Source organism: Meles meles, chromosome 10 (assembly GCF_922984935.1).
Source record: "Meles meles chromosome 10, mMelMel3.1 paternal haplotype, whole genome shotgun sequence".
Taxonomy (NCBI): domain Eukaryota; kingdom Metazoa; phylum Chordata; class Mammalia; order Carnivora; family Mustelidae; genus Meles; species Meles meles.
Window position 1 is genome coordinate 29,056,245 of NC_060075.1, and position 23,642 is coordinate 29,079,886.

The 23,642-nt window shown below is 40.2% G+C and overlaps 2 protein-coding genes across 7 annotated transcripts in view; one reads left to right on the plus strand and one right to left on the minus strand.

The window, feature by feature from the left end:
* The window catches only part of AASS (aminoadipate-semialdehyde synthase), a 53,857-nt gene extending 44,366 nt beyond the window's left edge, over window positions 1-9,491 (plus strand). For 2 of the 3 annotated variants that reach the window (XM_046020640.1, XM_046020642.1), the window contains 6 exons: window positions 966-1,133; window positions 2,344-2,439; window positions 4,014-4,129; window positions 4,823-4,911; window positions 5,416-5,592; window positions 6,779-9,490. In XM_046020640.1, coding sequence (XP_045876596.1) covers window positions 966-1,133; window positions 2,344-2,439; window positions 4,014-4,129; window positions 4,823-4,911; window positions 5,416-5,592; window positions 6,779-6,897 — 765 coding nt within the window. In that variant the 3' untranslated portion in view covers window positions 6,898-9,490. Of the gene's footprint in view, window positions 1-965; window positions 1,134-2,343; window positions 2,440-4,013; window positions 4,130-4,822; window positions 4,912-5,415; window positions 5,593-6,778 lie in introns of all 3 variants that reach the window. The other variant, XM_046020641.1, reaches the window with a different exon arrangement.
* Window positions 9,492-18,194: 8,703 nt separating this feature from the next.
* Window positions 18,195-23,642, minus strand: part of PTPRZ1 (protein tyrosine phosphatase receptor type Z1) — a 181,579-nt gene continuing 176,131 nt past the window's right edge. For all 4 annotated transcript variants that reach the window (XM_046021050.1, XM_046021049.1, XM_046021048.1 and 1 more), the window contains 3 exons: window positions 23,020-23,162; window positions 21,935-22,070; window positions 18,195-19,142 (listed from right to left, as the gene is read on the minus strand). In XM_046021050.1, coding sequence (XP_045877006.1) covers window positions 19,002-19,142; window positions 21,935-22,070; window positions 23,020-23,162 — 420 coding nt within the window. In that variant the 3' untranslated portion in view covers window positions 18,195-19,001. The remainder of the gene's footprint in view (window positions 19,143-21,934; window positions 22,071-23,019; window positions 23,163-23,642) is intronic.

A 23,642-nucleotide genomic window follows, 5' to 3' on the forward strand; every position in this document is an offset into this window, starting at 1 on the left:
AGCTGTTTCCAGTGGTGCAGGAGGGACAAACCCAGTTCTGCCAGCAGCCCCCAGATTCTCAGCCCTGATTTGATCGCATGAAGATGTTTTCCATCATCTCATAAACCTCACACACCAAAAGAACACTTCAGTCCTTTCACCAGACTCAAAGGGAAAAACATGCTTCGGTGCCTTTTGAGTGTGAGATTAAGGAGGGAGTGGGTCAGAGGATTACTGAGAAATCAGAAGAGCTTGGGAATTGATTTCTCAGCAGCAGTAAGACCATGGGTAGCACTTAACTTTGAGTTTCACTGTATGTTCCTGTGCTGTCTTTCTTGTAAGGGGATGTCTCTCCCACTGCCATCCCAGTGTACGCCTTTAGGTTGACTAGTCTAGGCCGTGAGCTCCTTGTGCTTGCTCCAGAACAGCTGGCACTTGGTGGATATTCAGTAAATGTTTGTTCAGTGAATGAAGGAAGGGATGAAGACAGCGATTGCAACTTCATCACTTTCCTTCCCTCCACAAGAGTGTGATCCTGGCACATAGGTGGTAGGTGTCCCGCTAATGTGAGCTGTGACAGAAATGTACAAGACTGATGCCCGACAGACAGCATTCAGAGGGGTGTGTAAGTGAAGAATGAAGTGAGGATGCCACTGTTACCTGAGCACAGCTGTTTAAATGAGCGTCTGTTTCTTTTCGCTTATTGTTTATTTAAAAGCAAAACCCCTAGTGGGGCATAATTCAGTGCCATCTTACCAGATTTAAGTCAGATTTTAGAGCTTGGGAGAATCATGGCCTTCCGATTCGTTAGTGAAATAGCTTGAATATGGGATGTCAGTTATGGTCGTTTCATTAACTTTTTTTTTCTCAAATCCTCTGTTGCTTTCTTTTAAAATGTTGATTTATTTTTTATCCAAGTAATCCAGGTGAAGTCCCCAGGGGAGCACAGTGTTGTAACCGTATTGTGCCTTTTCATTGTTCTTCAGATTGTGAATGTTGCAGGGGGCATCTCCTTTCTTGATGCAGTTACTCCCATGGATTATTTCCCCGGGTTGAATTTGGAAGGCTATCCTAACAGAGACAGTACAAAATACGCTGAGATATATGGCATTCCCTCAGCTCACACTTTGCTGCGGGGGACACTAAGATATAAGGTAAGCAGCTATATTTGAGATGAAATATGTTTCCTGTTTTGATGTAATATGTACGCTTAATTTATCTTGTAATCAAAATAAGATAATAAACCAGGTTGGAGTCTGTTTTCTCAGGACTCTTTTGAGCGAATGTTTTAGAAGACAACTCAGGAAGGCCTGAACCAAAAGAGAGCTTTTGACTAATGAGGAGTTGGGCCCCAGGGGCGGGGGAGTTGAAGGGTCACTCAGGTGTAGTGAGATTGGGGTCAGGTGACCTCATGGAGACTTGGTCTCTCTTCACCTCTTATCTCTTCCTTTGAGTGCTGACCGCAGTCCCAGGCTCCACGTGGTGGCACAGTGGTGGCAGCATCCCCAGTCTCTTTGGTTCAAATCCAGTGAGAACGAACAAGTATGGTTCAAAATACCATCTTTGTCTCATTAGCCCGTGAGGTCAGTGGTATAAAAAATGCCAATTAGCTTCTGTGTTTTGTTTCATGTCCCTAAAACTGAAGATGTAGTCAGCATCATTTTCCCCAGCGAAAATCTAAAATGTTTTTTTACCACAAAATGGGGTTCAGATTCTTGGCGCATAAACACAAATGTCCACCACACACTTAAGGATTAATGACAAAGGAGTAGTAACAAGTATGACCAGTGTAATAGTTTCCCTGGGCTGTTTTAACAAATTACTGCAAACCATGTAGCTTACAACAACAGAAATTGATTCTCACCTTTCTCAGGGTCACAAGTTGACTCCCCTCATATTCATGTGATTTCAGAAGAAGCTCTCTGATTCCTGCCTCTTACCCTGCCTGGTCTACACATTAGGATAGTGGCTCCTAATCAGCAGAATAGCTTATCTGTTTGGGGGAGTATAATATTCTTATAAGCTCCTTCTTCCATTATAAAAGAGGGAACTGTGCTATTAAATACTATTCTGCTGAACTGGAAGTACATAATACAGGAGGACATTTGCACTTCTGCTGCCAGGAATACGCCTCCCACGTTGCCCAGAACAGAAGTAAAGGTCTGAGTCTTTGAAGAGCTGTACGTAAAGCAGCAGAATTGCTGTGACACTTTTGATTCTGGTCTGAGCCTGAGATGTTTGCGTCCAGTAAGCAAGTCAGATGACTACTTTCAGCCTGTCTTTTTACATGAATTAAAAGGTCCCTCTTTTCCCTTTTCTTTGAAGGGAAATATTTCATATTCTACTTAATAATTCTTGTTTTAGGGGTATGCCAAAGCTTTGAATGGATTTGTAAAATTGGGTCTTATAAATAGAGATGCATTTCCCGCCCTTCGACCTGAGGCCAGCCCTCTAACTTGGGTGAGTAACTCCAGAATTACGTGTTTGCGGTTCTTCAGAAATGCTCAGGTTTGCACTTGGGTTTGGACTAGCAAAGGTACCTATCCTGTGGCTTAGATAAACCCCAACCCTCCCAAACCCCTTATCTTTCCTTGTTGTGGAAGCATGGGGAAATCATGGGCCTGACCCACTGGGCTTACGTCCTGTAGCAGCTTGTACTACTAGATTGCTCCCTCCCTCAGCCTTGAGAAGAGATGGATTTGGACTCTGGGCTCTGCTACTTGTCGACCACAGTGGTCACCCAGTGACAGGAGATATACTGGAGCCTCCTGCAACTGATAACCCAGAAGAGCTATTGGCGGCATCACAGACTGGACTCCCTATCCCCAAATCCCATCACTTCTCTCAGTTGGTCATTTTTAGCCATGAGTAATTTGAGTTTTCAGTTACTGAATAGATACCCATATTTGTGTTGCATTAAAATCTTAGGGTCTCCAGGTCAGAAGGGACTTTGAAGACTTGGAATTAAACGTAAAGCAGAGCTTCCCCTACTGTTTGGTAACTGTTGATAGTTGGTCATCCAACTTGAACCAGTGTGCCCGTATCCCAGTGGAAATGCCAGCAGTTTACCACAAGGAGGAGAAGATCAGTGTTGCTAATTTTGGCATTCTTGCTAGCCATTGCTTTAGATTCAGTTTTCCATGTATCTGAGAGCCTTCCAAATCTTTTTACCTTTCATAAATACACAGGTTGGACAGGAGTGAATAAACATCTATAGAGTGAATTCTGAGTTTGAGGCAGCTGGATTGGGAGGGTTTGTACAGGTATTCTTAGGGGGTGGTTGCAGTATTTTGGTAGCTACAGTTTAGAATAGGAGCTGGCAAAAACATTTTGTGTGTGTGTGTGTGTGTAAAGGACTAGATTGTAAATATATTAGGCTTCATGAGCCATATGTACTCAGTTCTGCCATAGACAAATACATAAACAAATGAGTATGGCTATCTTCTAATAAAGTTTTTCTTTACAAAACCAGGTGATGAGCCAAATTTGGCCTGTGAACCAGTTTGTTTTTCCTTAATCAAGAGCATAACTTTTCCCCTTGAAATCCTGGAAAAAAGTCTCATTTAGAAAGTAGAAAAAGCTATGACCATAGCTTAAGTGTTATTGCTTTGAGGTTTTATTATCTGCAAGGTCTTTCTCATCTCTTGAACCTACAAAAGAACTCTGGTTGCTACTGGCAACTGTAGCAATGAGTCCCTTCCACTTGATCCTGACCAAAATGGACTACTGGAGGGTGATGGAGAATGGGTGAAAAAGTAATGGAGAGAATGTGATGGTAAATATGGTGCCACCTGTTCAGTATTGATTTCATGTTATGACCCATTTTTATTGCTGAAAATTGTTAGGAATATCATTTATTGATGGGTGAGCGTGTAGACGTGTGTGTATGTATGTGTAAGTATTACAGTTTGCTATTTCTAGTCATTTCTCATTTAAAGTTTGAGGTGCCTTTGTGATCAGATGTCTTAATACGATAATTTCTCAACTGATTATTTATTAGGAACTCAGAATTTTATCTCTGTTTTTATGACCAGAAAGAACTCCTTTGTGATCTGGTTGGGATTTCCCCCTCCTCCAAGCATGATGTGCTCAAGGAAGCTGTCTTTGAGAAGCTAGGAAGAGACAACACCCAGCTGGAGGCCACTGAATGGTAGGTACCCACCAGTCAACTTAGAGAGCAAAATACTGAATTCCTTCAATGTCAATACAAAGATCAATGATTTTTCAGTCCTTTCTAGTCAAAAAGGGTCAAGATAGAACCAGACATTTTACATTGTCTTTGATTAATTTGCTGCTCTAATGTTGGCCTGTTGTAGAGATATTGCCACATATACTGTGTTCACGTGGAGATAAAAAGTAGATAAAGAGAGAACTTCAGTGGCAGTTATAACTTGGGAAATACTTATTTTGAGGCACTTTACTACTCAGTTCCCAAGTAAGATGGGATTTTTTTTTCTCTCCCTTAGGAGATTCTCTTCGTCTTCTGCAACTACTTTACAGTGTTCATTCACACAGCTGTGTATGGCACATTATGCTGGTCTCCTTAATGTGGGAGAATTAACCTCCAAATTACTCTTCACGAGAAGTTTTGCAATAGTGTGGATTTAGAGTGTGTCAGTTCAGCTCCAGGGAGCACTGCCTTGGGGGGGGGGGGTGTCTGATGATCCTAAAGATAAAACATTACTATTGTACTGTTATTTACAGTGTAGGAGAGTCCTGTAACTTGGACTGTCATCTTGTGATTCTTCCTGTCAGGATAAAAATCCAAAGAGCTCCATTCTTCTTCCCAAGTGGGATTTTGTGCAGCACTTGACCTAACACAGCCACCTCTTGTGCTTTTCAGGTTGGGCTTGCTTGGGGATGAACAAGTCCCTCAAGCGGAGTCTGTGGTGGATGCCCTCTCCAAGCATTTGGCCAGGAAACTCTCCTATGGTAGGCCGTGGGGTATTAGCTACACATCCCAGAAGCAGCATCCTAAGTAGTCAGCGCCACTAGTGAATATGAGGGGAGGGCTGGAGCCAACCAGTAAGGATGGGGAAGTATGCTAGGAGGGAAAGAACACTTGGGCTATTTTTCCTGAGGGAAGAGTAAGAGAACTATCAAGTAGGAATGAACTTGGGGGATGTAGGAAAGGAACAAATAAGTATTTTTAATGCATTAGGAAAATGTTGAAGGGACGTTTTGGGGGGAAGAGTCGGCACCTTCATGTCTATAGCCAGGCAACAGTGATACCAACCTGGACGAGGGAACGTGGCCAGAGTTATCATTTCTTGAGTTTTTCTCTTGGCCTTTGGGCTAAAGAGCGGTATCAATAATTGTCTAAGGACCACATATGATGGGAGGAGAAACCTGTGAGAGCAGAAGGGTAGGAGCAGATGAATTTCAATATTGGAGTTGTAATGATAATGACATTTAAGAATGTCTGTTTATTTTAAGGCCCTGGAGAGAAAGATATGATTGTGATGAGAGACAGTTTTGGAATCAGACATCCTTCTGGACATTTGGAAAATAAAACTATAGATCTTGTGGTTTATGGGGACATCAATGGCTTTTCAGCCATGGCTAAAACTGTGGGGTTACCCACTGCCATGGCAGCCAAAATGTTACTTGATGGTAAGTTCTTTTTTGGAGATCTGACTCTGTCTCCGTTCATCCCCAAGTCATTCAGTGCCTGGATATCAAATAATTACTCTGAGTATGAGACTGGTGTTCACTAAAAGTGAGCTGTCTCAGAAGTTTAAGTACTGACTGACTGGGAGGTCACCTGATGGTGAGTAAAAGCCATGGGTTTTAGAGTTACACCCATTTTTGGCTCAGTTCAGTCACAAGATGGCAGCGTGATGCAGTGCAAGTTACTCAGCATATTTGAGCTCTAGAGCTCCCTTGTCTTTAAAATGGGGATTGTCATCCTAATTCATAGTTTGTGGGGGGTTTTTTGTGATGCTGAAGTGAAATAATACGTAAAGCTCCTACCACATACATGATGCCCCAGGCAATGGTAACTCTTCCTTTCTTCCCTTGATTTCCCTTCATGTTTTAGGGGTGCTAACACTGAAAGAGCAGAGGGTATTTGCTTCCAGATCCCCAGAAATACAGACCATGTTTTATTAATCTTCATTTCTCAGTATGTTATCAGCACTCAATAAATATTTTGAACGAAGTGAATTCAAATTTCAACTCTTCTCTCTCCCCTTAAGATCATCTGTACCTTCAGTAAGCATTACCTCTGAGTATAATCCTTCATTTGGCCCTTGTGAGCATGTGAGGGGAGTAACAACATCAGGCAACTAAATGTGAAATACTGAAAAAAAAAATGTATCTACAATAGCATATCAGCTAATATCAAATTAAATGACCTTCTATTGATTAAATGACTGAATAACTTAGTTATTGAGGAACCAGAGTAAAGAGGTGATGAGGGGTGAGGTCATCATGGGCTTTAAGGAAAGTACTCAGACTTTCTGTTTCAGTCATCTTGACAAAAGCCTGTGCCCAGATAATCATGTTGGTTTTAATTCATTCTGTTGGTGTTTTGCCTTTTTTTTTTTAAAGCATCAGCAAATAAAATAGACAAGTTAGGTTTACTTTTCTTTCTTACTACACTTGATTCTCTGATCATTTTGGCAATAGTTAATACAGTTAAATATAAATTCTGATACTATCCCTTAGTATTTAAGTACTGCTCTGCTTTCAGTCTACAGTTAACACCTTTCCCTGTTTGTGGTATGGAAACTCTTGCTGTGGAAATGAACCTCAATAATACCTCTAAAATGGTAACTACAAATTTACTTTCTTCTAGGTGAAATTAAAGCTAAAGGCCTGATGGGGCCCTTTTCAAAGGACATCTATGGACCAATATTGGAGCGAATTAAAGCAGAAGGCATTATATATACAACACAGAGCACAGTCAAACTGTAATTAAGAATTATATCTTGTTTTTATCTTCCCAGGCAGCATAGCTCTGAACATTTGTGCAACAAACCTACTTGCTTATGTGCTACTTTGAAGTACAAAGCTTGATATTTTTTGAGTCAGTCAATACAATGATGTTTTTAAAATACAAGTCTCTATTTTAATATGAAAACATCTGGAGCAGGAGATGCCAGTAATTACCAGAAATTTTAATAATTCTACATGTATTTTTTCATGTGTATGCAAAAGTGATGATTGTGCTGTATGTTAATTTATTGTACAACTTTTTTCTTAGAAGAATATATTTTCCTATGATCAGCAGATAAACTTTTATCTTTTTAGTAAGAAAAATTTTTTCACACAGTTATATTTTTGTATTTTTCAAATTGATTCAGCTAGGTACTCTTAGATTACCCATCTATAAGCCTTTGCAATAATTCTGTTTTATGTTGTTTTTTTGGGTAAAATTATGATTTATCTAGTAAATGACTTTTTTTATAGTTTTCTCTTGAGTGTTTGGAAAAGGAAATAGGATTAAGTCAGAGTCCACACGATCACCTCATTAGGGGCAGAAAAAGCATTTAACAAAATTTAACACCCTGTTGTAGTAAAAAAGACTCAAACTAGGAATTGAAGGGAGCTTTTTCAACCTGATGAAGAACATCTATGAAAAACTCATAACCAGCATCATAACTTACTTAAAGACTAAAAGATTTCCCCTTGAAATCAAAACAAGAAAATGAAGCTGTTGGCACTTCTGCTCAACTTGTACCAGAGGGTCTAGGCAGGGCAGTTAGACAAGAAGATGAAATACAATGCATCGACATTTGGAGGGAAGAAATAAAACTATCTCTATTTGCAGATGGTATAATCCCATACAGAGAAAATCTAAAAGGATACTTTAAGAAAACATGAGAACTAATGAGTTCAGCAAAGTTGCAGGACACAAGAGTAATACACAAAATTGATTATGTTTCTATATAATATCAGTAAACAAAACAAAAATGATACTGGAAAAAAACAATTCAATTTACCATAGCATGAAAAAAAAAATAGGAATAGATTGTGAGTCCAGGAACAATCCTCGTATTTATGGTCAGTTGATTTTTGAAAAAGGTGCTAAGACAATTCAATAGAGGAAAACAGTCTTTCCTTCAAATGAACAGCTGAATATCCACATGCGAAAGGATGTTCGCATCCTTGGACTCCTTCCTCACAGCATATACAAAATGAACTCAGAATGGACCAAAGACCTAATTATAAGAGCAAACTCCATAAAACTTAAGAAATCATAGATGGAAGTCTTCATGCCCTTGGATTAGGCAGTGGTTTCTTAAGTAATTAAAACCAAATGCACAAGCAACAGAAGGAAAAAAATAGATAAATTGCACATCATTGTCAGAATTTAAAACTTCTGTGCTTCCAAGGATACCATCAAGAAAGCAAAACGACTACCCATAGAATGAGAGAAAATTTTTGCAAATCATGAATCAGGTAATGGAGGAACCTGCATAAAGGACGACTGCAGCTTAGTAAGTAGACAAAGAGGCCAGTTAAAAAAGTGGACTAAGGATGTGAATTGACAGCTCTCCAAAGAAGATACACAAAACCAATAAGCATATGAAAAAATGCTCAACACCATGAGCTACCAGGGAAATGCAAATCAAATGTATAATGAGATACCACTTCGTACACACCAGGGTAGTTAATAATGAAAATGATAGAAAGTGTTTGTGGAGACGAGGAGAAATTGGAACCCTCATAAACTGCTGGTGGAAATGCAAAATTACGCAGCCACTTGGGAAGACGAAAGTTCCTCAAAAAGTTAAGCATAGAGTTACCTTATGAGCCAGCAATTCCACTCTTAGGTACATACCCAAGAAAAATGAAAACATACGTCCACATGAAAACTTGTAAGTAAATGTTTATGGCAGCATTATTCACAGTAACAAAATATCAGAACAAGCCATCAACGAATAAATGAATAAACAAAATGTGGCATATCCCTACAATGGAACATTATTTGGTAATAAAAGAGAAATGAAGTTCTGATACATGCTACCACATGGGGGAACCTTGAGAAGATTACGCTAAGTGAAAGAAGCCAGACAAAAAGTCCACAGTATGGTATGATCTCATTTATATGAAATTGTCCACATAGTCAAATCTGTATTTAGAGAAATAGATTAGTGGCTGCCTAGAGCTGGGGGCTTGGGGGAAAGTGGGACTGATTCCTAATGAGTTTGGGTTTCTTTTTAGGGTGATAAGAATGTTGTGGAGTTGATGTAACAGTCTCACAACTTTGTGTATATACTAAAAATCACTAAACTGTATACTTCGTGTGAATTATATAGGATATGAATTATATCTCAAGTTGTTATAAAATGATTATAAATAAAAAATTTTTGTTCCTTGGGGAAAAATATAAACTAAATACTCCTTTTGAAATACAGAATAAACCCTTGTTTGCCATTCTAGGACTATACACATATCCTAGTATGGAACAAATTCTGCCCTTGAAATAAGCAGGTATTATGCGTGGGGTATAAAGAAGTTGAGAAAACATCTATGATATTTGAAAATGATCTAGGTTGATGGCCCAGTTCTACCTGTCAAAATATATGTAGATCAATATTATAAATAAAAATATTTGTGTTATGGCACTTTTTTTTTTTAACCACAACCCTGAGTTCAACGAAGTCAGGAAATAGGAGTGTCACGTTGATTCTACCTCCAATCTGGAATAGTGCCCAGATGTGGTGGGAACTAGGGAACTAGCACTTCTAGTGAGTGAGGGAAGAGTGTTGAGTGCTCAGTTTAATTAACTGGTTTGGCTTCTTAATAACAATGAAAAAAGATATGATTAAAGAGCTAGTCTACTGTCAGTGATAGAAAAGGAATGTCAGTAAGCTTGAGTAAAGATGGTTGTAATCACACACTTCATTGGCTCTCAGTAAGTTTTCTAGCAGAAATTTCAGAAATGAGGGGCACCTGGGTGGCTCAGTCATTAAGTGTCTGCCTTTGGCTCAAGTCATGATCCCAGGGTCCTGGGATCAAGCCCTGCATCCTGGCTCCCTGCTCAGCGGGAAGCCTGTTTCTCTCTCTCTTACTCTCCCTGCTTGTGTTCTCTTCTTTCACTGTCTCTCTCTCTGTCAAATAAATAAATCTTCAAAAAATTTTTTCAGAAATGAAGGTGATGGTGGTAAGATCTGGGGATGAATGGGTAGGTTATAATTACAAGCACATGGCTTGCTCAGGGGTCAGCAAACTTTTACTAAAAGGGCTAGATATTACATATTTTAGACTTTGTAGGCCAGCAGGGGCCATAATTGCTCATTTCTGCCTTTGTAGTGGGAGATCAGCCATAGACTATGTAAATGAATGGGCTAATGTTCTAGTAAAACAAGTGATGGGCAGACTTGGCCCTTGAGCCATAGTTTGTTAACCCCTGGCCCTACCATTATAGTAGACTAAATGCTCACATCTTCCAGATCTCTTTTGGTCTCTTTCATATAGAATCCATATTTATGTTGTCAGATTTTCCTTGTCCTAGGCAAAGTGGATACTAGGAGCTTCTTTTTTTTTTTTTTTTAAAGATTTTATTTATTTATTTGACAGAGATCACAAGTAGGCAGAGAGGCAGGCAGAGAGAGAGAGAGAGGGAAGCAGGCTCCCTGCTGAGCAGAGAGCCCGATGCGGGGCTCGATCCCAGGACCCTGAGATCATGACCTGAGCCGAAGGTAGCGGCTTAACCCACTGAGCCACCCAGGTGCCCCTACTAGGAGCTTCTAAAGAGTAATTTGGTTGGTTCTATAATATATGAGCTATTTTCTTCTCCATAAAATAAGGATAACAGTAACTTGTAGGATGATTATAAAGATGAATGAGCAAATGTACAGGAAAGGCTAGTACCTCATAGATGTTCAAAACTAGTGTTCTTCCCTCTTCTGCAATAACATTTTGCCTGACATTTATCCTAAAGTTAATGAAATTTTAGCCTAGAGATTTTTTTTTTCAATCATTTGGATACCTTTGGAAGAATCCTCAAGGATCCGTGCTGCTCAAACTAACTATAGATATTTCTGCTCCATAATGAGAATCTTAAAACAGTAGAATGGAAAGGACCACAATAATCACCTGGTTGGGCCATGATTTTATAGAAGAGAAAATGTGTCTCACAAAGTTAAATGATTTGCCTAAAGTGACAAGAATTAATACGGAAATTTGATATTTGAAGTCGTTCAAAATACTTGATAAAATTTGGAAGGCACTTTAATTTTTTTTTTTTTTGGAAGGCACTTTAATTTATAAAACCTTTTTTATGGTGGGTTATTAGGACCACCACTGGCCCATATAGTGCCTTTTTGAGAATTGGAGAAAGGCACTTCTTCTCAAGACACTTCTATCAAAAAATTATTGTGTCAGGGCGCCTGGGTAGCTCAGTGGGTTAAGCCGCTGCCTTCGGCTCGGGTCGTGATCTCAGGGTCCTGGGATCGAGTCCCGCGTCGGGCTCTCTGCTCAGCGGGGAGCCTGCTTCCCTCTCTCTCTCTCTCTCTGCCTGCCTCTCTGCCTAGTTGTGATTTCTCTCTGTCAAATAAATAAATAAAATCTTTAAAAAAAATTATTGTCAAACATGTAATCTATCAGAACAGTTTAATACCCTCATTATTAATCATTTAAGTACATGTCATAATAATCAATGCCTATGATGTGATTAGCTCCCCCTTAGGTGCCGTGCACGATTTGCATAGCCATGCAAGTAGCCAATATTCCCCTTACTGTATAGATCACCTTTCTTTACAAGACTTTACATTTGTGGATTGTCTGCAGTGAAACTACATTTACCAGACATGAATTCCACTAGGAAGGATCCAGTGAGGAAAGCGTCCTGTTTTAGAGCAATGCTTGTTAGTCACTGACAGCTAATATACTAACTTCCTTTTTCCAATTTTGTTTGACTCCTAACACATTTTTAATTTTTTTTAATTAACAAGAGTTATGAAACATAGTGTTGAGTCCTCTAACTTTGAAGGTTAACAGGTTCTGACCCTCTACTTTATTGGGTTAGTAAAGTAGAAAGTTTCTGGTGTCTTCCAGTGTTCTGCTGATTGATAAAATACACTACATCACTGCATCAACCCCGAGAATCCCACTGCCAGCCTTAGAGTCTGATGAAACTCCATTGATACTGTCCCTCCCTTTGTGCGGCTGAAGATGATTCTGGGCTGTTGCCAGGCACAACTAATGCAAGCAGCCCAGCACTTGGCTTCAATTCATTTTGAAGTTCATTTCTTCTAAGCCAGGTTCTTGGTGAAGCTGGCACAGGGTGAAGCAAGCCCCCATACTTGATCAGAACGCAATAACTCCAATAAAGAAAAACCATGCTTGTCTTATTAGCAAACTGTTGACAAAAGGAGCTTTTTCTTCTTAAGTTGAGGAAAATACTTAAAGTAGAAATGAAATGGGATTTGATAGAGGAAAAAACTGGAATAGACTGTAAAACAGAAGATCAGGAGAAAAGAGGAGGGGCATGGATTACTAAAATACTGTAATAATGTTTAAAAAAAACTTTAAAATGTTGCCTGGCACAGAGTAGTTCTGTTTAGTTTCTGGTCTATGAAATTTGAAATTTAATATTGGTGGAATTAGGCAACCATTATGCAAATAGTTCAATATGTAAAATGCTTAATAAGATAGTGGTCCTTTTCAGGGTCCTAGTCATCTGTCCTTATGTTAGAGGATGACATTCTTCAGAGTTCTTTCCCAGCCTCTGTTTTCTTTCTCTCTGTATGTTCTCTCTGGAATCCCACCCTGTGGCTTTGAATATCACTATCTCTAGGGAATCCCCACCTTGCTCATCTGAGCTGCTGAGTATGATAGAACTACCTACCAATATCTTTATTGGGGTATCTCCCTGACTTCTTAAACTTAGGGTTGATTCAAGAGTTTGTAATATAAACTAGTGTTTCTCAGTGGGGCCAGTCTAAGAATTGTCCCCAAAAGAAGTTCTTCTGCCTCATTGCCTGACAGCGACCACTATCTTCTTCCTGCTGTGGATGCAATCCCTGATGCTTTCCTTTCTCTTACTCCCATATTCAGCAAATCAGAACTTCTTCCCCTTCTCCACTGAATCCATCCTTTTCTTTCTATGCGTGTATAGCCAGCCTTATCCAGAATTACTTTCTCAATGCCCATTCTTCTCAGCAGACACATTAGTCTTTCAAAGGTACAAATATGATTATGATCTTTCCCTGACTCATTTTCCTAATTACAAGTATTTTCTGGGATCACTTACCAAATAAACTATTTGTCCTTGAAATGTTGTCTCAGGGTCTGCTTCTGTGGGAACTCAAACTAAGATTCCAGTATATTTTTAGCACCCATCATGAGGCCTGGCATGTAGTAGTGTATATATACAATATATGTATATAGAGAGATGTATATGTGCTGGCATATTTACAATATGGTGGCAAGGTGTGGTAGAGGTGGAAGTGTAGATCGGGAAGGTTCTTACAGGCTCCGCTTGTATATAAAGCAGTTTTAGTTTACTTTTTAACATTAGCTAGTAATGTTGAAGAAGCATATTTTTCTCTTTCGTTTGTTGCCTCTTAGAGTGCTTGTTGAAATTTCCCAAAAGCACAAGGATGGGTAAAGGGCATTCATTTTGTGATACTTGAGTCAGCCCCAACTGTAGCAATCATTGTGGCACAATTGAGATTATGTCAGTCATAATCCAGGAGGCTGATAAAGTCAGATTTGTGCTTCTAAAAGATAGCTTTGGCTCCAGTGTTGAGAGGGATTCAGGACAGAGTGAGAAGGTGAGATGTCCAGAGACCACTCAGTACCTGAAGAAAGAAGTTACCTTAAAAAAAAAGAAAAGAAAAGAAGGTCATGTAGATACTTCTCCAGGCTACTGGATCAGTGTTTAAAAGAGGAAACAGAAACTACCCTAGACATTTTAAAGAGAAAGACATACAAGGCAGTAGGAGCACGATATTACACTCATAGCTGGGGCCCATGTATTGGGAATCTTGAATCAGAAGTACTTGGTCGAGGGGCACCTGGGTGGCTCAGTCAGTTGAGCATGGAACTCTTGATTTCGGCTCAGGTCATGATCTCAGGGTTGTGAGATCAAGCCCTGCATCAGGCTCACACTCATCATGGCGTCTGCTTGGGATTCTCTCCCACTCCCTCTGCCTCTACCCATTCCTGCTCTGCTTGCTCACACACTCTGTATCTCTTAAAGGATTTGGTCTTCCTGTCATGATTGCTACTGGTTCTCGACTGAATTCACTGGAACTCGGCTGCAGAGAGCCACATTTGTCTCTACAACCTTGCTTCCTTTTATCAGCCGGGTCAAAGAACTCGAAGATGGCCTCTTCCTTATCTCTTTGTCTTCTAAATCTTGTGTGATTGTATTTTGAGAGTGGCCAGAAAGTCAGTCAAGAAGCATAGGCAAATATATAATAAATAGGTTAAAATTACATTGCAGTGCATGGTAAAACAGTATTGTCTATGTTTCCAGACTTTATGGTTCCCTGAATTTGGTAGAATGTGATTCATACCCACACCCATAACTGCAATGGAGTCGGGACTGTAGTTGATAGCTTTTTTGGTTTTGAAGTGTAAGAAGTATTCTGAATACTATCACCATGTAACAAACTACCCCAAAATGTAGTGGCTTAAAACAGCAGCCATTGTTGGGCTCTCTGCTCGGCGGAGAGCCTGCTTCCCTTCCTCTCTCTCTGCCTGCCTCTCTTGTGATTTCTCTCTGTCAAATAAATAAAATCTTTACAAAACAAAAAAAAAAACTTGCTAAAAAAAAGGGGCGCCTGGGTGGCTCAGTGGGTTGGGCCGCTGCCTTCGGCTCGGGTCATGATCTCGGGGTCCTGGGATCGAGTCCCGCGTCGGGCTCTCTGCTCGGCGGAGAGCCTGCTTCCCTTCCTCTCTCTCTGCCTGCCTCTCTTGTGATTTCTCTCTGTCAAATAAATAAAATCTTTACAAAACAAAAAAAAAAACTTGCTAAAACAGCAGCCATTTATTTTATTCATCAGCTTGCAATTCGGGCATGACTCGGCAACAGCTATCTCTGCTCCAGACAGTCTCATCTGGGGTGTGTCAACCAGGAGCTGGGGGATCCCCTGCAAGAGAGTTTGTTCGCATAGCTGACAAGGTGGTTCTAGCTGTCAGCCGAAAGCTCGGCTGGGGCAGAGGGCCAGGACCTTGGCTTCTTTCCATGTGGATCTTTCCATGCCAGGGTTTTGTCCCAGCATGGCGGCACTGTTCTAAGAGCAAATATCCCAAAGGAATTAGGCAGAGCTGCATTGCCCTTTATGACTTAGCCTCAGAAGTCACATCTCATCACTTTCCTCATAGTCACAAGTCAACACACGTTCAAGGGGAGGGACCACAGACCCCCCACTGCTCAACGGGATGGATTTCAAAAAGTTGTACGTGGGATGGAAGATGCTATGCTGCTGAGCTATTTTGGAAAAAGGCCATCTGCCACAGGAAGGCACCCTAGAAGGACAGTGGCATGCAGAGGGGTTCTGCAAAGACATGGTAATGATCCCAATTATCAATCTTTCCTCATTGGCCTTAATTATTTTCTAACCATTGCATGTTTTCTCTAAGTGGTTCTTCGAATCCTTTTTATGTCTCCCCATGAGCTTAGAACTGGACATACTGTAATGAAAAAGGTGGAAGCTTTCTCATTTCCTCTCTAAAAAGTCCAGGAAAGGCAAGTTTAACTTCCTGAGTCTGTTAAAACATTTACTTGAAGTAAATGTGCCATGAAAGACTTTTCTAGTCTAATATGCTTCGTTAAGAACGTCAGTGCTATAGTTTTTGGTATATGCCTTCCTTAAACAAATGAGCAGCAAGGAAGACAGGTCTTGCATCTGTTCATTTCTCTCTGTGTTTAATTCAGAACTGATGCGACTCCTCTAGGCTGAAGCAGGACCGTAAGAATCTGAGAGACAGGCTGAATGGCACATCCAGAGTCGGAGAGGAAAGTATTGCAAATTAGCACATTTGAGAAGTTTTTCAAAGGTCAGTCTGTGTCTCTCGTGGCCTACTCAGAATGTATCACCATGGATGGACTGAGCAGAACTTATTGTGTATGTGATGAGAAGTTTCCAATTCACACCCACAGCCTTTCTTACTCCCACTTTCATATCTTGTTTTTCATTTAAAAAATGATTACTGTAAAGAAAACCTGAATAACTCTAATTTAATGCCAAGGATGTCTAATTTCTTCAAGCTGGTGTATTATGTGTCATTTATATGCCTTACCATTTAATACCACCTACTCTAACACTCTAATACTGTACTAATGAAGAGAAGACCTCTGAAGCACCAGAATAGTTTGCAATTAGCAACTTCATGGATGATATTCAGTCATAGTTTATAATAATAATAAAAAATGTGTTTTATTTTGACAAATATGTAGATTTTTCCGATTTTCCCTAAGAAGTTCACTTTAATCCAATAAATGATTAGTACTTCTGATTCTGTGTTTTATCTGCAAGTGGAATTCAGTTATAATGAAATATTTAAAAATAGATCTGCATATAAAGAGATCTTATTTTCCAAGTTCTGAATATTAGAGAAATAGTCTCAGGCATTTTATATGCTAACAAATTAGGGAGTTTTAGATCAGAAATAAGAAAATTAAGAATATTGTGCTGGAATAATGAGTAGAATACGTATGTATGAAATGTTTGTATTAATGACATCTGAAGGAGCTGCCATAAATTCTCAGGGCGTATCACACTGCAACTGTGATGGACCTTATAGTTCTGGTGTATTAATTAGAATTTGTCTATAAAATGTTGACTTACTGTACATGTTACTTGCATAATTGCTTTGGAAGAGATTCTACAAGACACCTTATTGATAAATAATCATGAAGGCAAAAAAAATTCCATATCCCCCCAAAGGGTGTTTGTTCTTGGGACAAAGGCCCAGGGAGAAACGGACAAAATAATTAAGGTGACATGTACTCCTGGTTCAGATCAGCTTATGATTAAAACATTGCGGCTTGGGGTGCCTGGGTGGCTCAATGGGTTAAGCCTCTGCCTTCGGCTCAGGTCATAGTCTCAGGGTCCTGGGATCAAGCCCTGAATTGGGCTCTCTGTTCAGCAGGGATCCTGCTTCCTCCTCTCTCTCCGCTTGTCTCTGCCTACTTGCGATCTCTGTCAAATAAATAAATAAAAATCTTAAAAAAAAAATTGTGGCTTATGAGGGAAAGAATAAAAACACGAGGACTAGGAGATAAGGTCAGAAAAGCAACCAAGAAATCAAAAGTAACTTTGTGGCTTTCCTCCCAGGGAAGGTGAGAAAGCTGCACATTTACTTTTCTCATGCCTGGTAAAGACGTGCTTACCAACATTATGTGATTGGTGACACGATTTTTGAGCCCTTTCCTGTTTCACTTCTCTTCATGACTATTGCTTTAAAAAAAATTAATTATTTGGGTTCTATTTGAGGGATTTGGTGACCATTTCCTGATAGTGCTTAAGGAAACCGGAGGCTCCCTGAATTGTTGCTATCGAGCAGTGGTTCTCAAACTTGAGCATGCGTTAGATTGCTGACCTTCAACCTCAGGATTGCTGATATGGTAGGTTTGGGTTGGGGCTCTAGGATGTGCATTTCTCACAAGTTCCCAGGTTGGCTGCACCTGCTGGTCTGGGTACCATACTCTGAGAGCCATGAGTTGAAAGGAAACTTGTCCTGACCTCTTGTTCTGGGCATTCTTGGGGCTGAGTGCCCTCCTCATCAGGCAGTGCTATATATCCCAGCTGAGGCGGGGCACTGCCTCCGGTCTACCAGGAGGCCTGTCACCAAGGCTGATTCCGTTTTCCTACACTTCAGCGCCACACAGCTTTTGGAGCCCGACAATTTGCCTTAACACAGGGCATCTTACCTTCTTTCCACTCGGGGATTTAGGAGCTCCTGCTCTTTGTCAATTCATCCGGATTCCAAGCCAGCTTTTTTTTTTTTTTTTTTTTTTTCCCCATGACAAGCAAATCTGCCTAATTCTAAGTCCCAGCTTGGTTCCAGACAAAAGTTTCCCAACATTCCTTGGTACATGGTAAGTAGTTAGGTCCAAATTAGTTAATCATAGTAGTTGTGCAGTGTCAGTGAGTTTCCTGTGTGCCTCAATGCACAGGTTGGGAACTCAGCTCTCTCTGCTGCTCCATCCCATCCATCTTTTATCACTTTCAGCATCCAAGGGGGACCAGTGTCTACAATTTTCTGCTACACATGCCCCATCACAACACACTCCAAACAAATGCAAGTCGATAGCAATATTTATATTTATTTTTGCAATGTCTTGGATAAAAACCATTTAAACAATGTTGGGTAAGGTGTTATTCTCATAAAAACATCTTTCAAAACAGATGTATTTCTATTTTCCATAAAAGTTAAAGTTACATGCTAATACAGAGTTAATTACTGAGATAACATGAAAGAATGTCAGGAGACTTGTAGAGTAAGACCAGGTAATGAATTACATCATCATACTAAACAATTACACAGAACTAGAAAACTGACTCAGTAGTAAAATATAAAAATCTACAATTATAAATATAAATTTGGTCCATGGAGACACTAGAGCAGTATTTACAGTAAGTATCAGATTATTTCTACTTTAGGTGAATACTGCAGTTGTAGAACACTGAATATCAGAGGGAACAGAGTGTTTTATGTACAGTCTACTATATTAAAAGTTACATTTCTAGCAAACCCGATGATTGCTACAAATACAGCTAAAATTTGACACTAAAAACAGACATGTTTTCTGTAGTTGGGAATTCCTAATATCTATAAATTGAAATTTTCTGTTAAAATCAATATGAAAAAAAAACCCCACAATTCCATTCTTAGAAATACTGTAAAATTCAACCATTTTAGTTTAAACACAAGTGAATTACAAGAAGTTTCGCAGAAAGGCACACGTTGTTAATGATGTAAATTTGGCAGCACAATCCTATGTCATGAAAATTACTGTCAGGTGATGGAAAGTAAATAGATAACAGAAGAACTGCAGTTTTAGAAAGAGGAAAACAATGCTCAGGTATGGATTCCCCTCACCCCTCTCTGGGCTAAACCAAAGACTCTAAGCTCTCAGCTATATTTCCATCAGGCAGTGCTGCGCCATTACTGTCCAGAGAGGTGGATGGATTCTCTTCCTGCCTCGTGCCCACAAGACTGAGGACCGCTTTGTAGAGAAACTGATACTGCTCCTGGAGGACAGAGAATGTGAGGTTATAAACAAGCGGCTCACTGAAGACAGACATTCGTGAAAAGAAGGAATGTTTTCAGTCATGCTTTGGCCCTGTTCAGGGAAGGGCATTGTGTTAAGGGGTCTGTTGCAGGCTACAGAGGTACATAATCTATATTAACAGATCTTTATGATGAAATTTAAAGTAGCTTTTCAGGTAGCCAATATTCATTGACCTAGAAAATTGGCCAAGATGCTTTTGGCAAAGGTAGTAAGCGCTTCATTCTTACTCATTTCTGTCATTGACTCAGAAGGTGATGTGACAGATTACTGTTTCTGATTTAGCAGCTTGCATGTAACCTTTTGGTACAAGGCACCTGTAAGCCTTACTCATAAGCCTTACTCATCTATAAGCCTTACTCATAATAAGCCTTACTCATCATAACTTACTCATTCTCCTTTCTCCAGCTGTGATGCAATCCACTTGGTTTCTCTGTTTATGGAGAGGTCCCAGAAAGGACTGCCCTGTCATCTCAGGGGCTCATGCAGAATCTTTTTTTTTTTTTTAAATTTTTTATTTATTTCTTGTTTTTTTTTTATAAACATATAATGTATTTTTATCCCCAGGGGTACAGGTCTGTGAATTGCTAGGTTTACACATTTCACAGCACTCTCCATCGCACATACCCTCCCCAATGTCCATAACCCCTCCCCCTCTCCCAACCCTCCCCTCCCCGCAGCAACCCTCAGTTTGTTTTGTGAGATTAAGAGTCACTTAGGGTTTATCTCCCTCCCAATCCCATCTTGTTTCATTTATTCTTCTCCTATCCCCCTACCCCCCATGTTGCCTCTCCACATCCTCATATCAGGGAGATCATATGATAGTTGTCTTTCTCTGATTGACTTATTTCACTAAGCATGATACCCTCTAGTTCCATCCACGTTGTCTCAAATGACAAGATTTCATTTCTTTTGATGGCTGCCTGGTATTCCATTGTGTATATATACCACCTCTTCTTTATCCATTCATCTGTTGATGGGCATCTAGGTTCTTTCCATAGTTTGCCTATTGTAGACATTGCTGCTATAAATATTTGGGTGCACGTGCCCCTTCGGATCACTACGTTTGTATCTTTAGGGTAAATACCCAGTAGTGCAATTGCTGAGTCATAGGGTAGTTCATTTTCAACATTTTGAGGAACCTCCATGCTGTTTTCCAAAGTGGTTGCACCAGCTTGCATTTGCACCAGCAGTGTAGGAGGGTTCCCCTTTCTCCGCATCCTCGCCAGCATCTGTCATTTCCTGACTTGTTAATTTTAGCCATTCTGACTGGTGTAAGGTGATATCTCATTGTGGTTTTGATTTGTATTTCCCTGATGCCAAGTGATGTGGAGCACTTTTTCATGTCAGACCCACTTTTTACCAAATATTCTTCACACTCTACCAGCCTGGTCCTATGCCCTGCTTCGAGTGAACGTGAGCATGGGCCCTGCTATGGTCTCAGAGTAGAGACACAGAAGAATAAGGAGTTCTCTTACAGGTGCCAATTTGGGTGGTAGTGGGGGTCTGGGGGTGGAGACAAAAGGCAGTTGCAGAGAATGTGAGGCAGTGACTAACATCATAGTGGAAAATCAATGGGCCCATGTGTGAATCAGTGCATTATTCGATGCATTCATGAGCCAGCTGGAAGTTCAGTCTCTGGAAAACAATTCCACATAGGAGCAGCTTGACATAATTCAACTGGCCTGAATGACTTTTAATAAGTGCTCCTCTGAAGTGCATGTGTGCGAGGGTTACCATGCTTCCTGGCCAACTGGTCTGGACTGAATGAAGCCTTAGAGATGGACCCTTCTATGTCTACAGACCAGGGAGTCGGAGCTGTGTCTGTGACTACTGTATCCACCTACGGGTCTCCCGCTGGGGCATTTGCACGAGGTTCCCTCTGGTCTTTCCAGCCCTTCTTTCTACGATATTAAAAACTTCCAAATCATTTTCAGAGTTGAGACCTAAGTGTGCTGTTTCTTTCTTGATTGTACAAGTTTCTCTTTTTTAAAAGTACCCAGTTGGCTAATTGAACATTAAAAAAAAAAGAAAAAGATTCAGTAAAAAGAAAAAAAATTTTTTTAAAAAGTACCCAGGAATTACCCACATGTTAAGTACCAAAATTGAATTCGGCTTCAGAAAAAAGTAAACAATGTTTAAGTCTTCGAGATCTGTCTTCTGACTGTTCTCAGGCTTTCCAGAACTTGAACCCCGCCCCAAGGTAACTATTTTGGGGGGTAAGTTGGATTAGTTGGTGGTTCTACTGAGGGTATTTTTCAGAATTACGGCGAGTCTTGCAAAAAGAGACATGTCAAATTAAAAAAAAAAATTACCCATCAATTTTCTAAAAGATAAACTTTAAATGTTTATTATTATTCCAGTTCCATAGACTGTGGACTGATTAACTTGTAATTCAGCTCAAATACTACCTGGTAATATTTGTGAGTCAATATGTGAGTTTTTTGGAAACATGATAAAATGATTTTTGCAGCCTCTAGAAAGTAAGCAGCTCTCTAACAGTGAAAGTTCGGTTCACTGTTCTTTTTTTTTTTTTTTTTTTTTTTAAGATTTATTTTTTTGACAGATAGAGATTACAAGTAGGCAGAGAGGCAGGCAGAGAGAGAGAGAGAGGAGGAAGCAGGCTCCCAGCCAAGCAGAGAGCCCGATGCGGGGCTGGATCCCAGGACCCTGGGATCATGACCTGAGCCAAATGCAGAGGCTTTAACCCGCTGAGCCACCCAGGCGCCCCTGGTTCACTGTTCTTTTACTTACAATGTCAGCAAAGACTCCTGGCCTCATCAAATTGATCATCTTGGCTACCTGGTAAACATCCATGGAATTTTCTTTTTCTAGTTGGTGCATAAGGGTTGTCAGAGCACAGAAAGTTCCTGCCGTCACTCCTCCATGCCTTGAAGCAAAGGGAAGGGACAAAGACTCCATTCAGATGCATCAAACATTCACATTTGGAACTCACAAAGCCTTGACCACTTCGTAGTGGGAACACAGAAATTTTTTAATGAAATGTCTCTTTTTCTTGTAGAGAACTAAGGTTTAATTTGAAACATCAGCAAGTGTTTATGATATTAGTAACGGGATGTTTTATAGAAGTTTAATGTTTGCTTATACATTTATTTTTTTAAATATTTTATTTATTTGATAGAGATCACAAGTAGGCAGAGAGGCAGGCAGAGAGAGAGGGGGAAGCAGGCTCCCTGCTGAGTGAAGAGCCCGATGCGGGGCTCGATCCCAGGATCCTGAGACCATGACTTGAGCCGAAGGCAGAGGCTTTAACCCACTGAGCCACCCAGGCGCCCCTACATTTATTTTTACACTCTAGAAGGGGCTGGCAATAAATCACAATGATCTGACAAGTTATAACTAATATCTAATATATATATAACATGTAATCCTAGCATACACTTTTTTTTATTTGTTCATAACAGGAGCCTGGAAAGATCTATTGGACAGATTCCTATTCCTGGTAAATAAAATCTAATCAAATCCCATCTGGTACTTCAATAACCTAGAAATGTTTCTCTGGTTTGCACCTGTGAAAATCCAAGTGCCATAACACTGACTCATTACACAAAGGGTTCTCAGCAAACAAGGGAAGAGCGCATTCCTGTGATCAGGTACCCATCATCTGCCTTCAACAGGAGCTCCAAAAGAAGTGAAAATAAAACAAAACAAAACAAAACAATGGACTCTATATTAACCTTATTTATAAAAAGCTGATCATCTCCCCTGGCTGAGTCACCACAATTGGCCTAGAGCATTATGTTAGTACCAAGAAAACAGAACTCTCTGATCACTTGGACAGTGCTCAGGCAGGAAAGAGTGTGCAGACAGGAACTTACTCATCATGGACAATCACAGGCCCATCCCTGTTGGCAGCTTCCTCTTTGATAATACCTATAAGTTCAAAAGTTTTACTAATGGGACTATCTGGATTTGGCCATTTGGGGCACTGGAAATGCCTCACTTCAAGTACATAATCATCCTGTAAGAAGAGAGAAAAGTTAATATTTTTAGAAGAGTCCTATCGGTGAGTGACAGTTTATTACAAGTGGAATAACGGGGGAAATCAGGCATGACAGGAAGGGAATAAAACCGAATCACATGCATGGGGGAACAGCAGCGGTTACGGTCCATCCTCCGTCTCGGAGGGAAGAAACCGCTGTGATGCCTCATTTCTCATATGAAGATGTAATCTCTTTTTCATTCTAAAAATAAGTCTCATTTGTGGGTTCATGATGGCAATCAAACTCTGAAATCATGTACCAAAGATGTCTCTGTGCCACTACTTAATACAAAAAAGACGTCTTCCATGTTAACATTTGTTTTAAAAATAACATAGATCCCTACAAATACCAGCATCAATGGAGGGGAGAGTGGGATTACGCGACAGGGTGGGGAGATGCTGGCAAGGGGGATGGACATCCAGTCTGCCGGTTCGTGCGTCAGGGACCAGCCCAGTCTG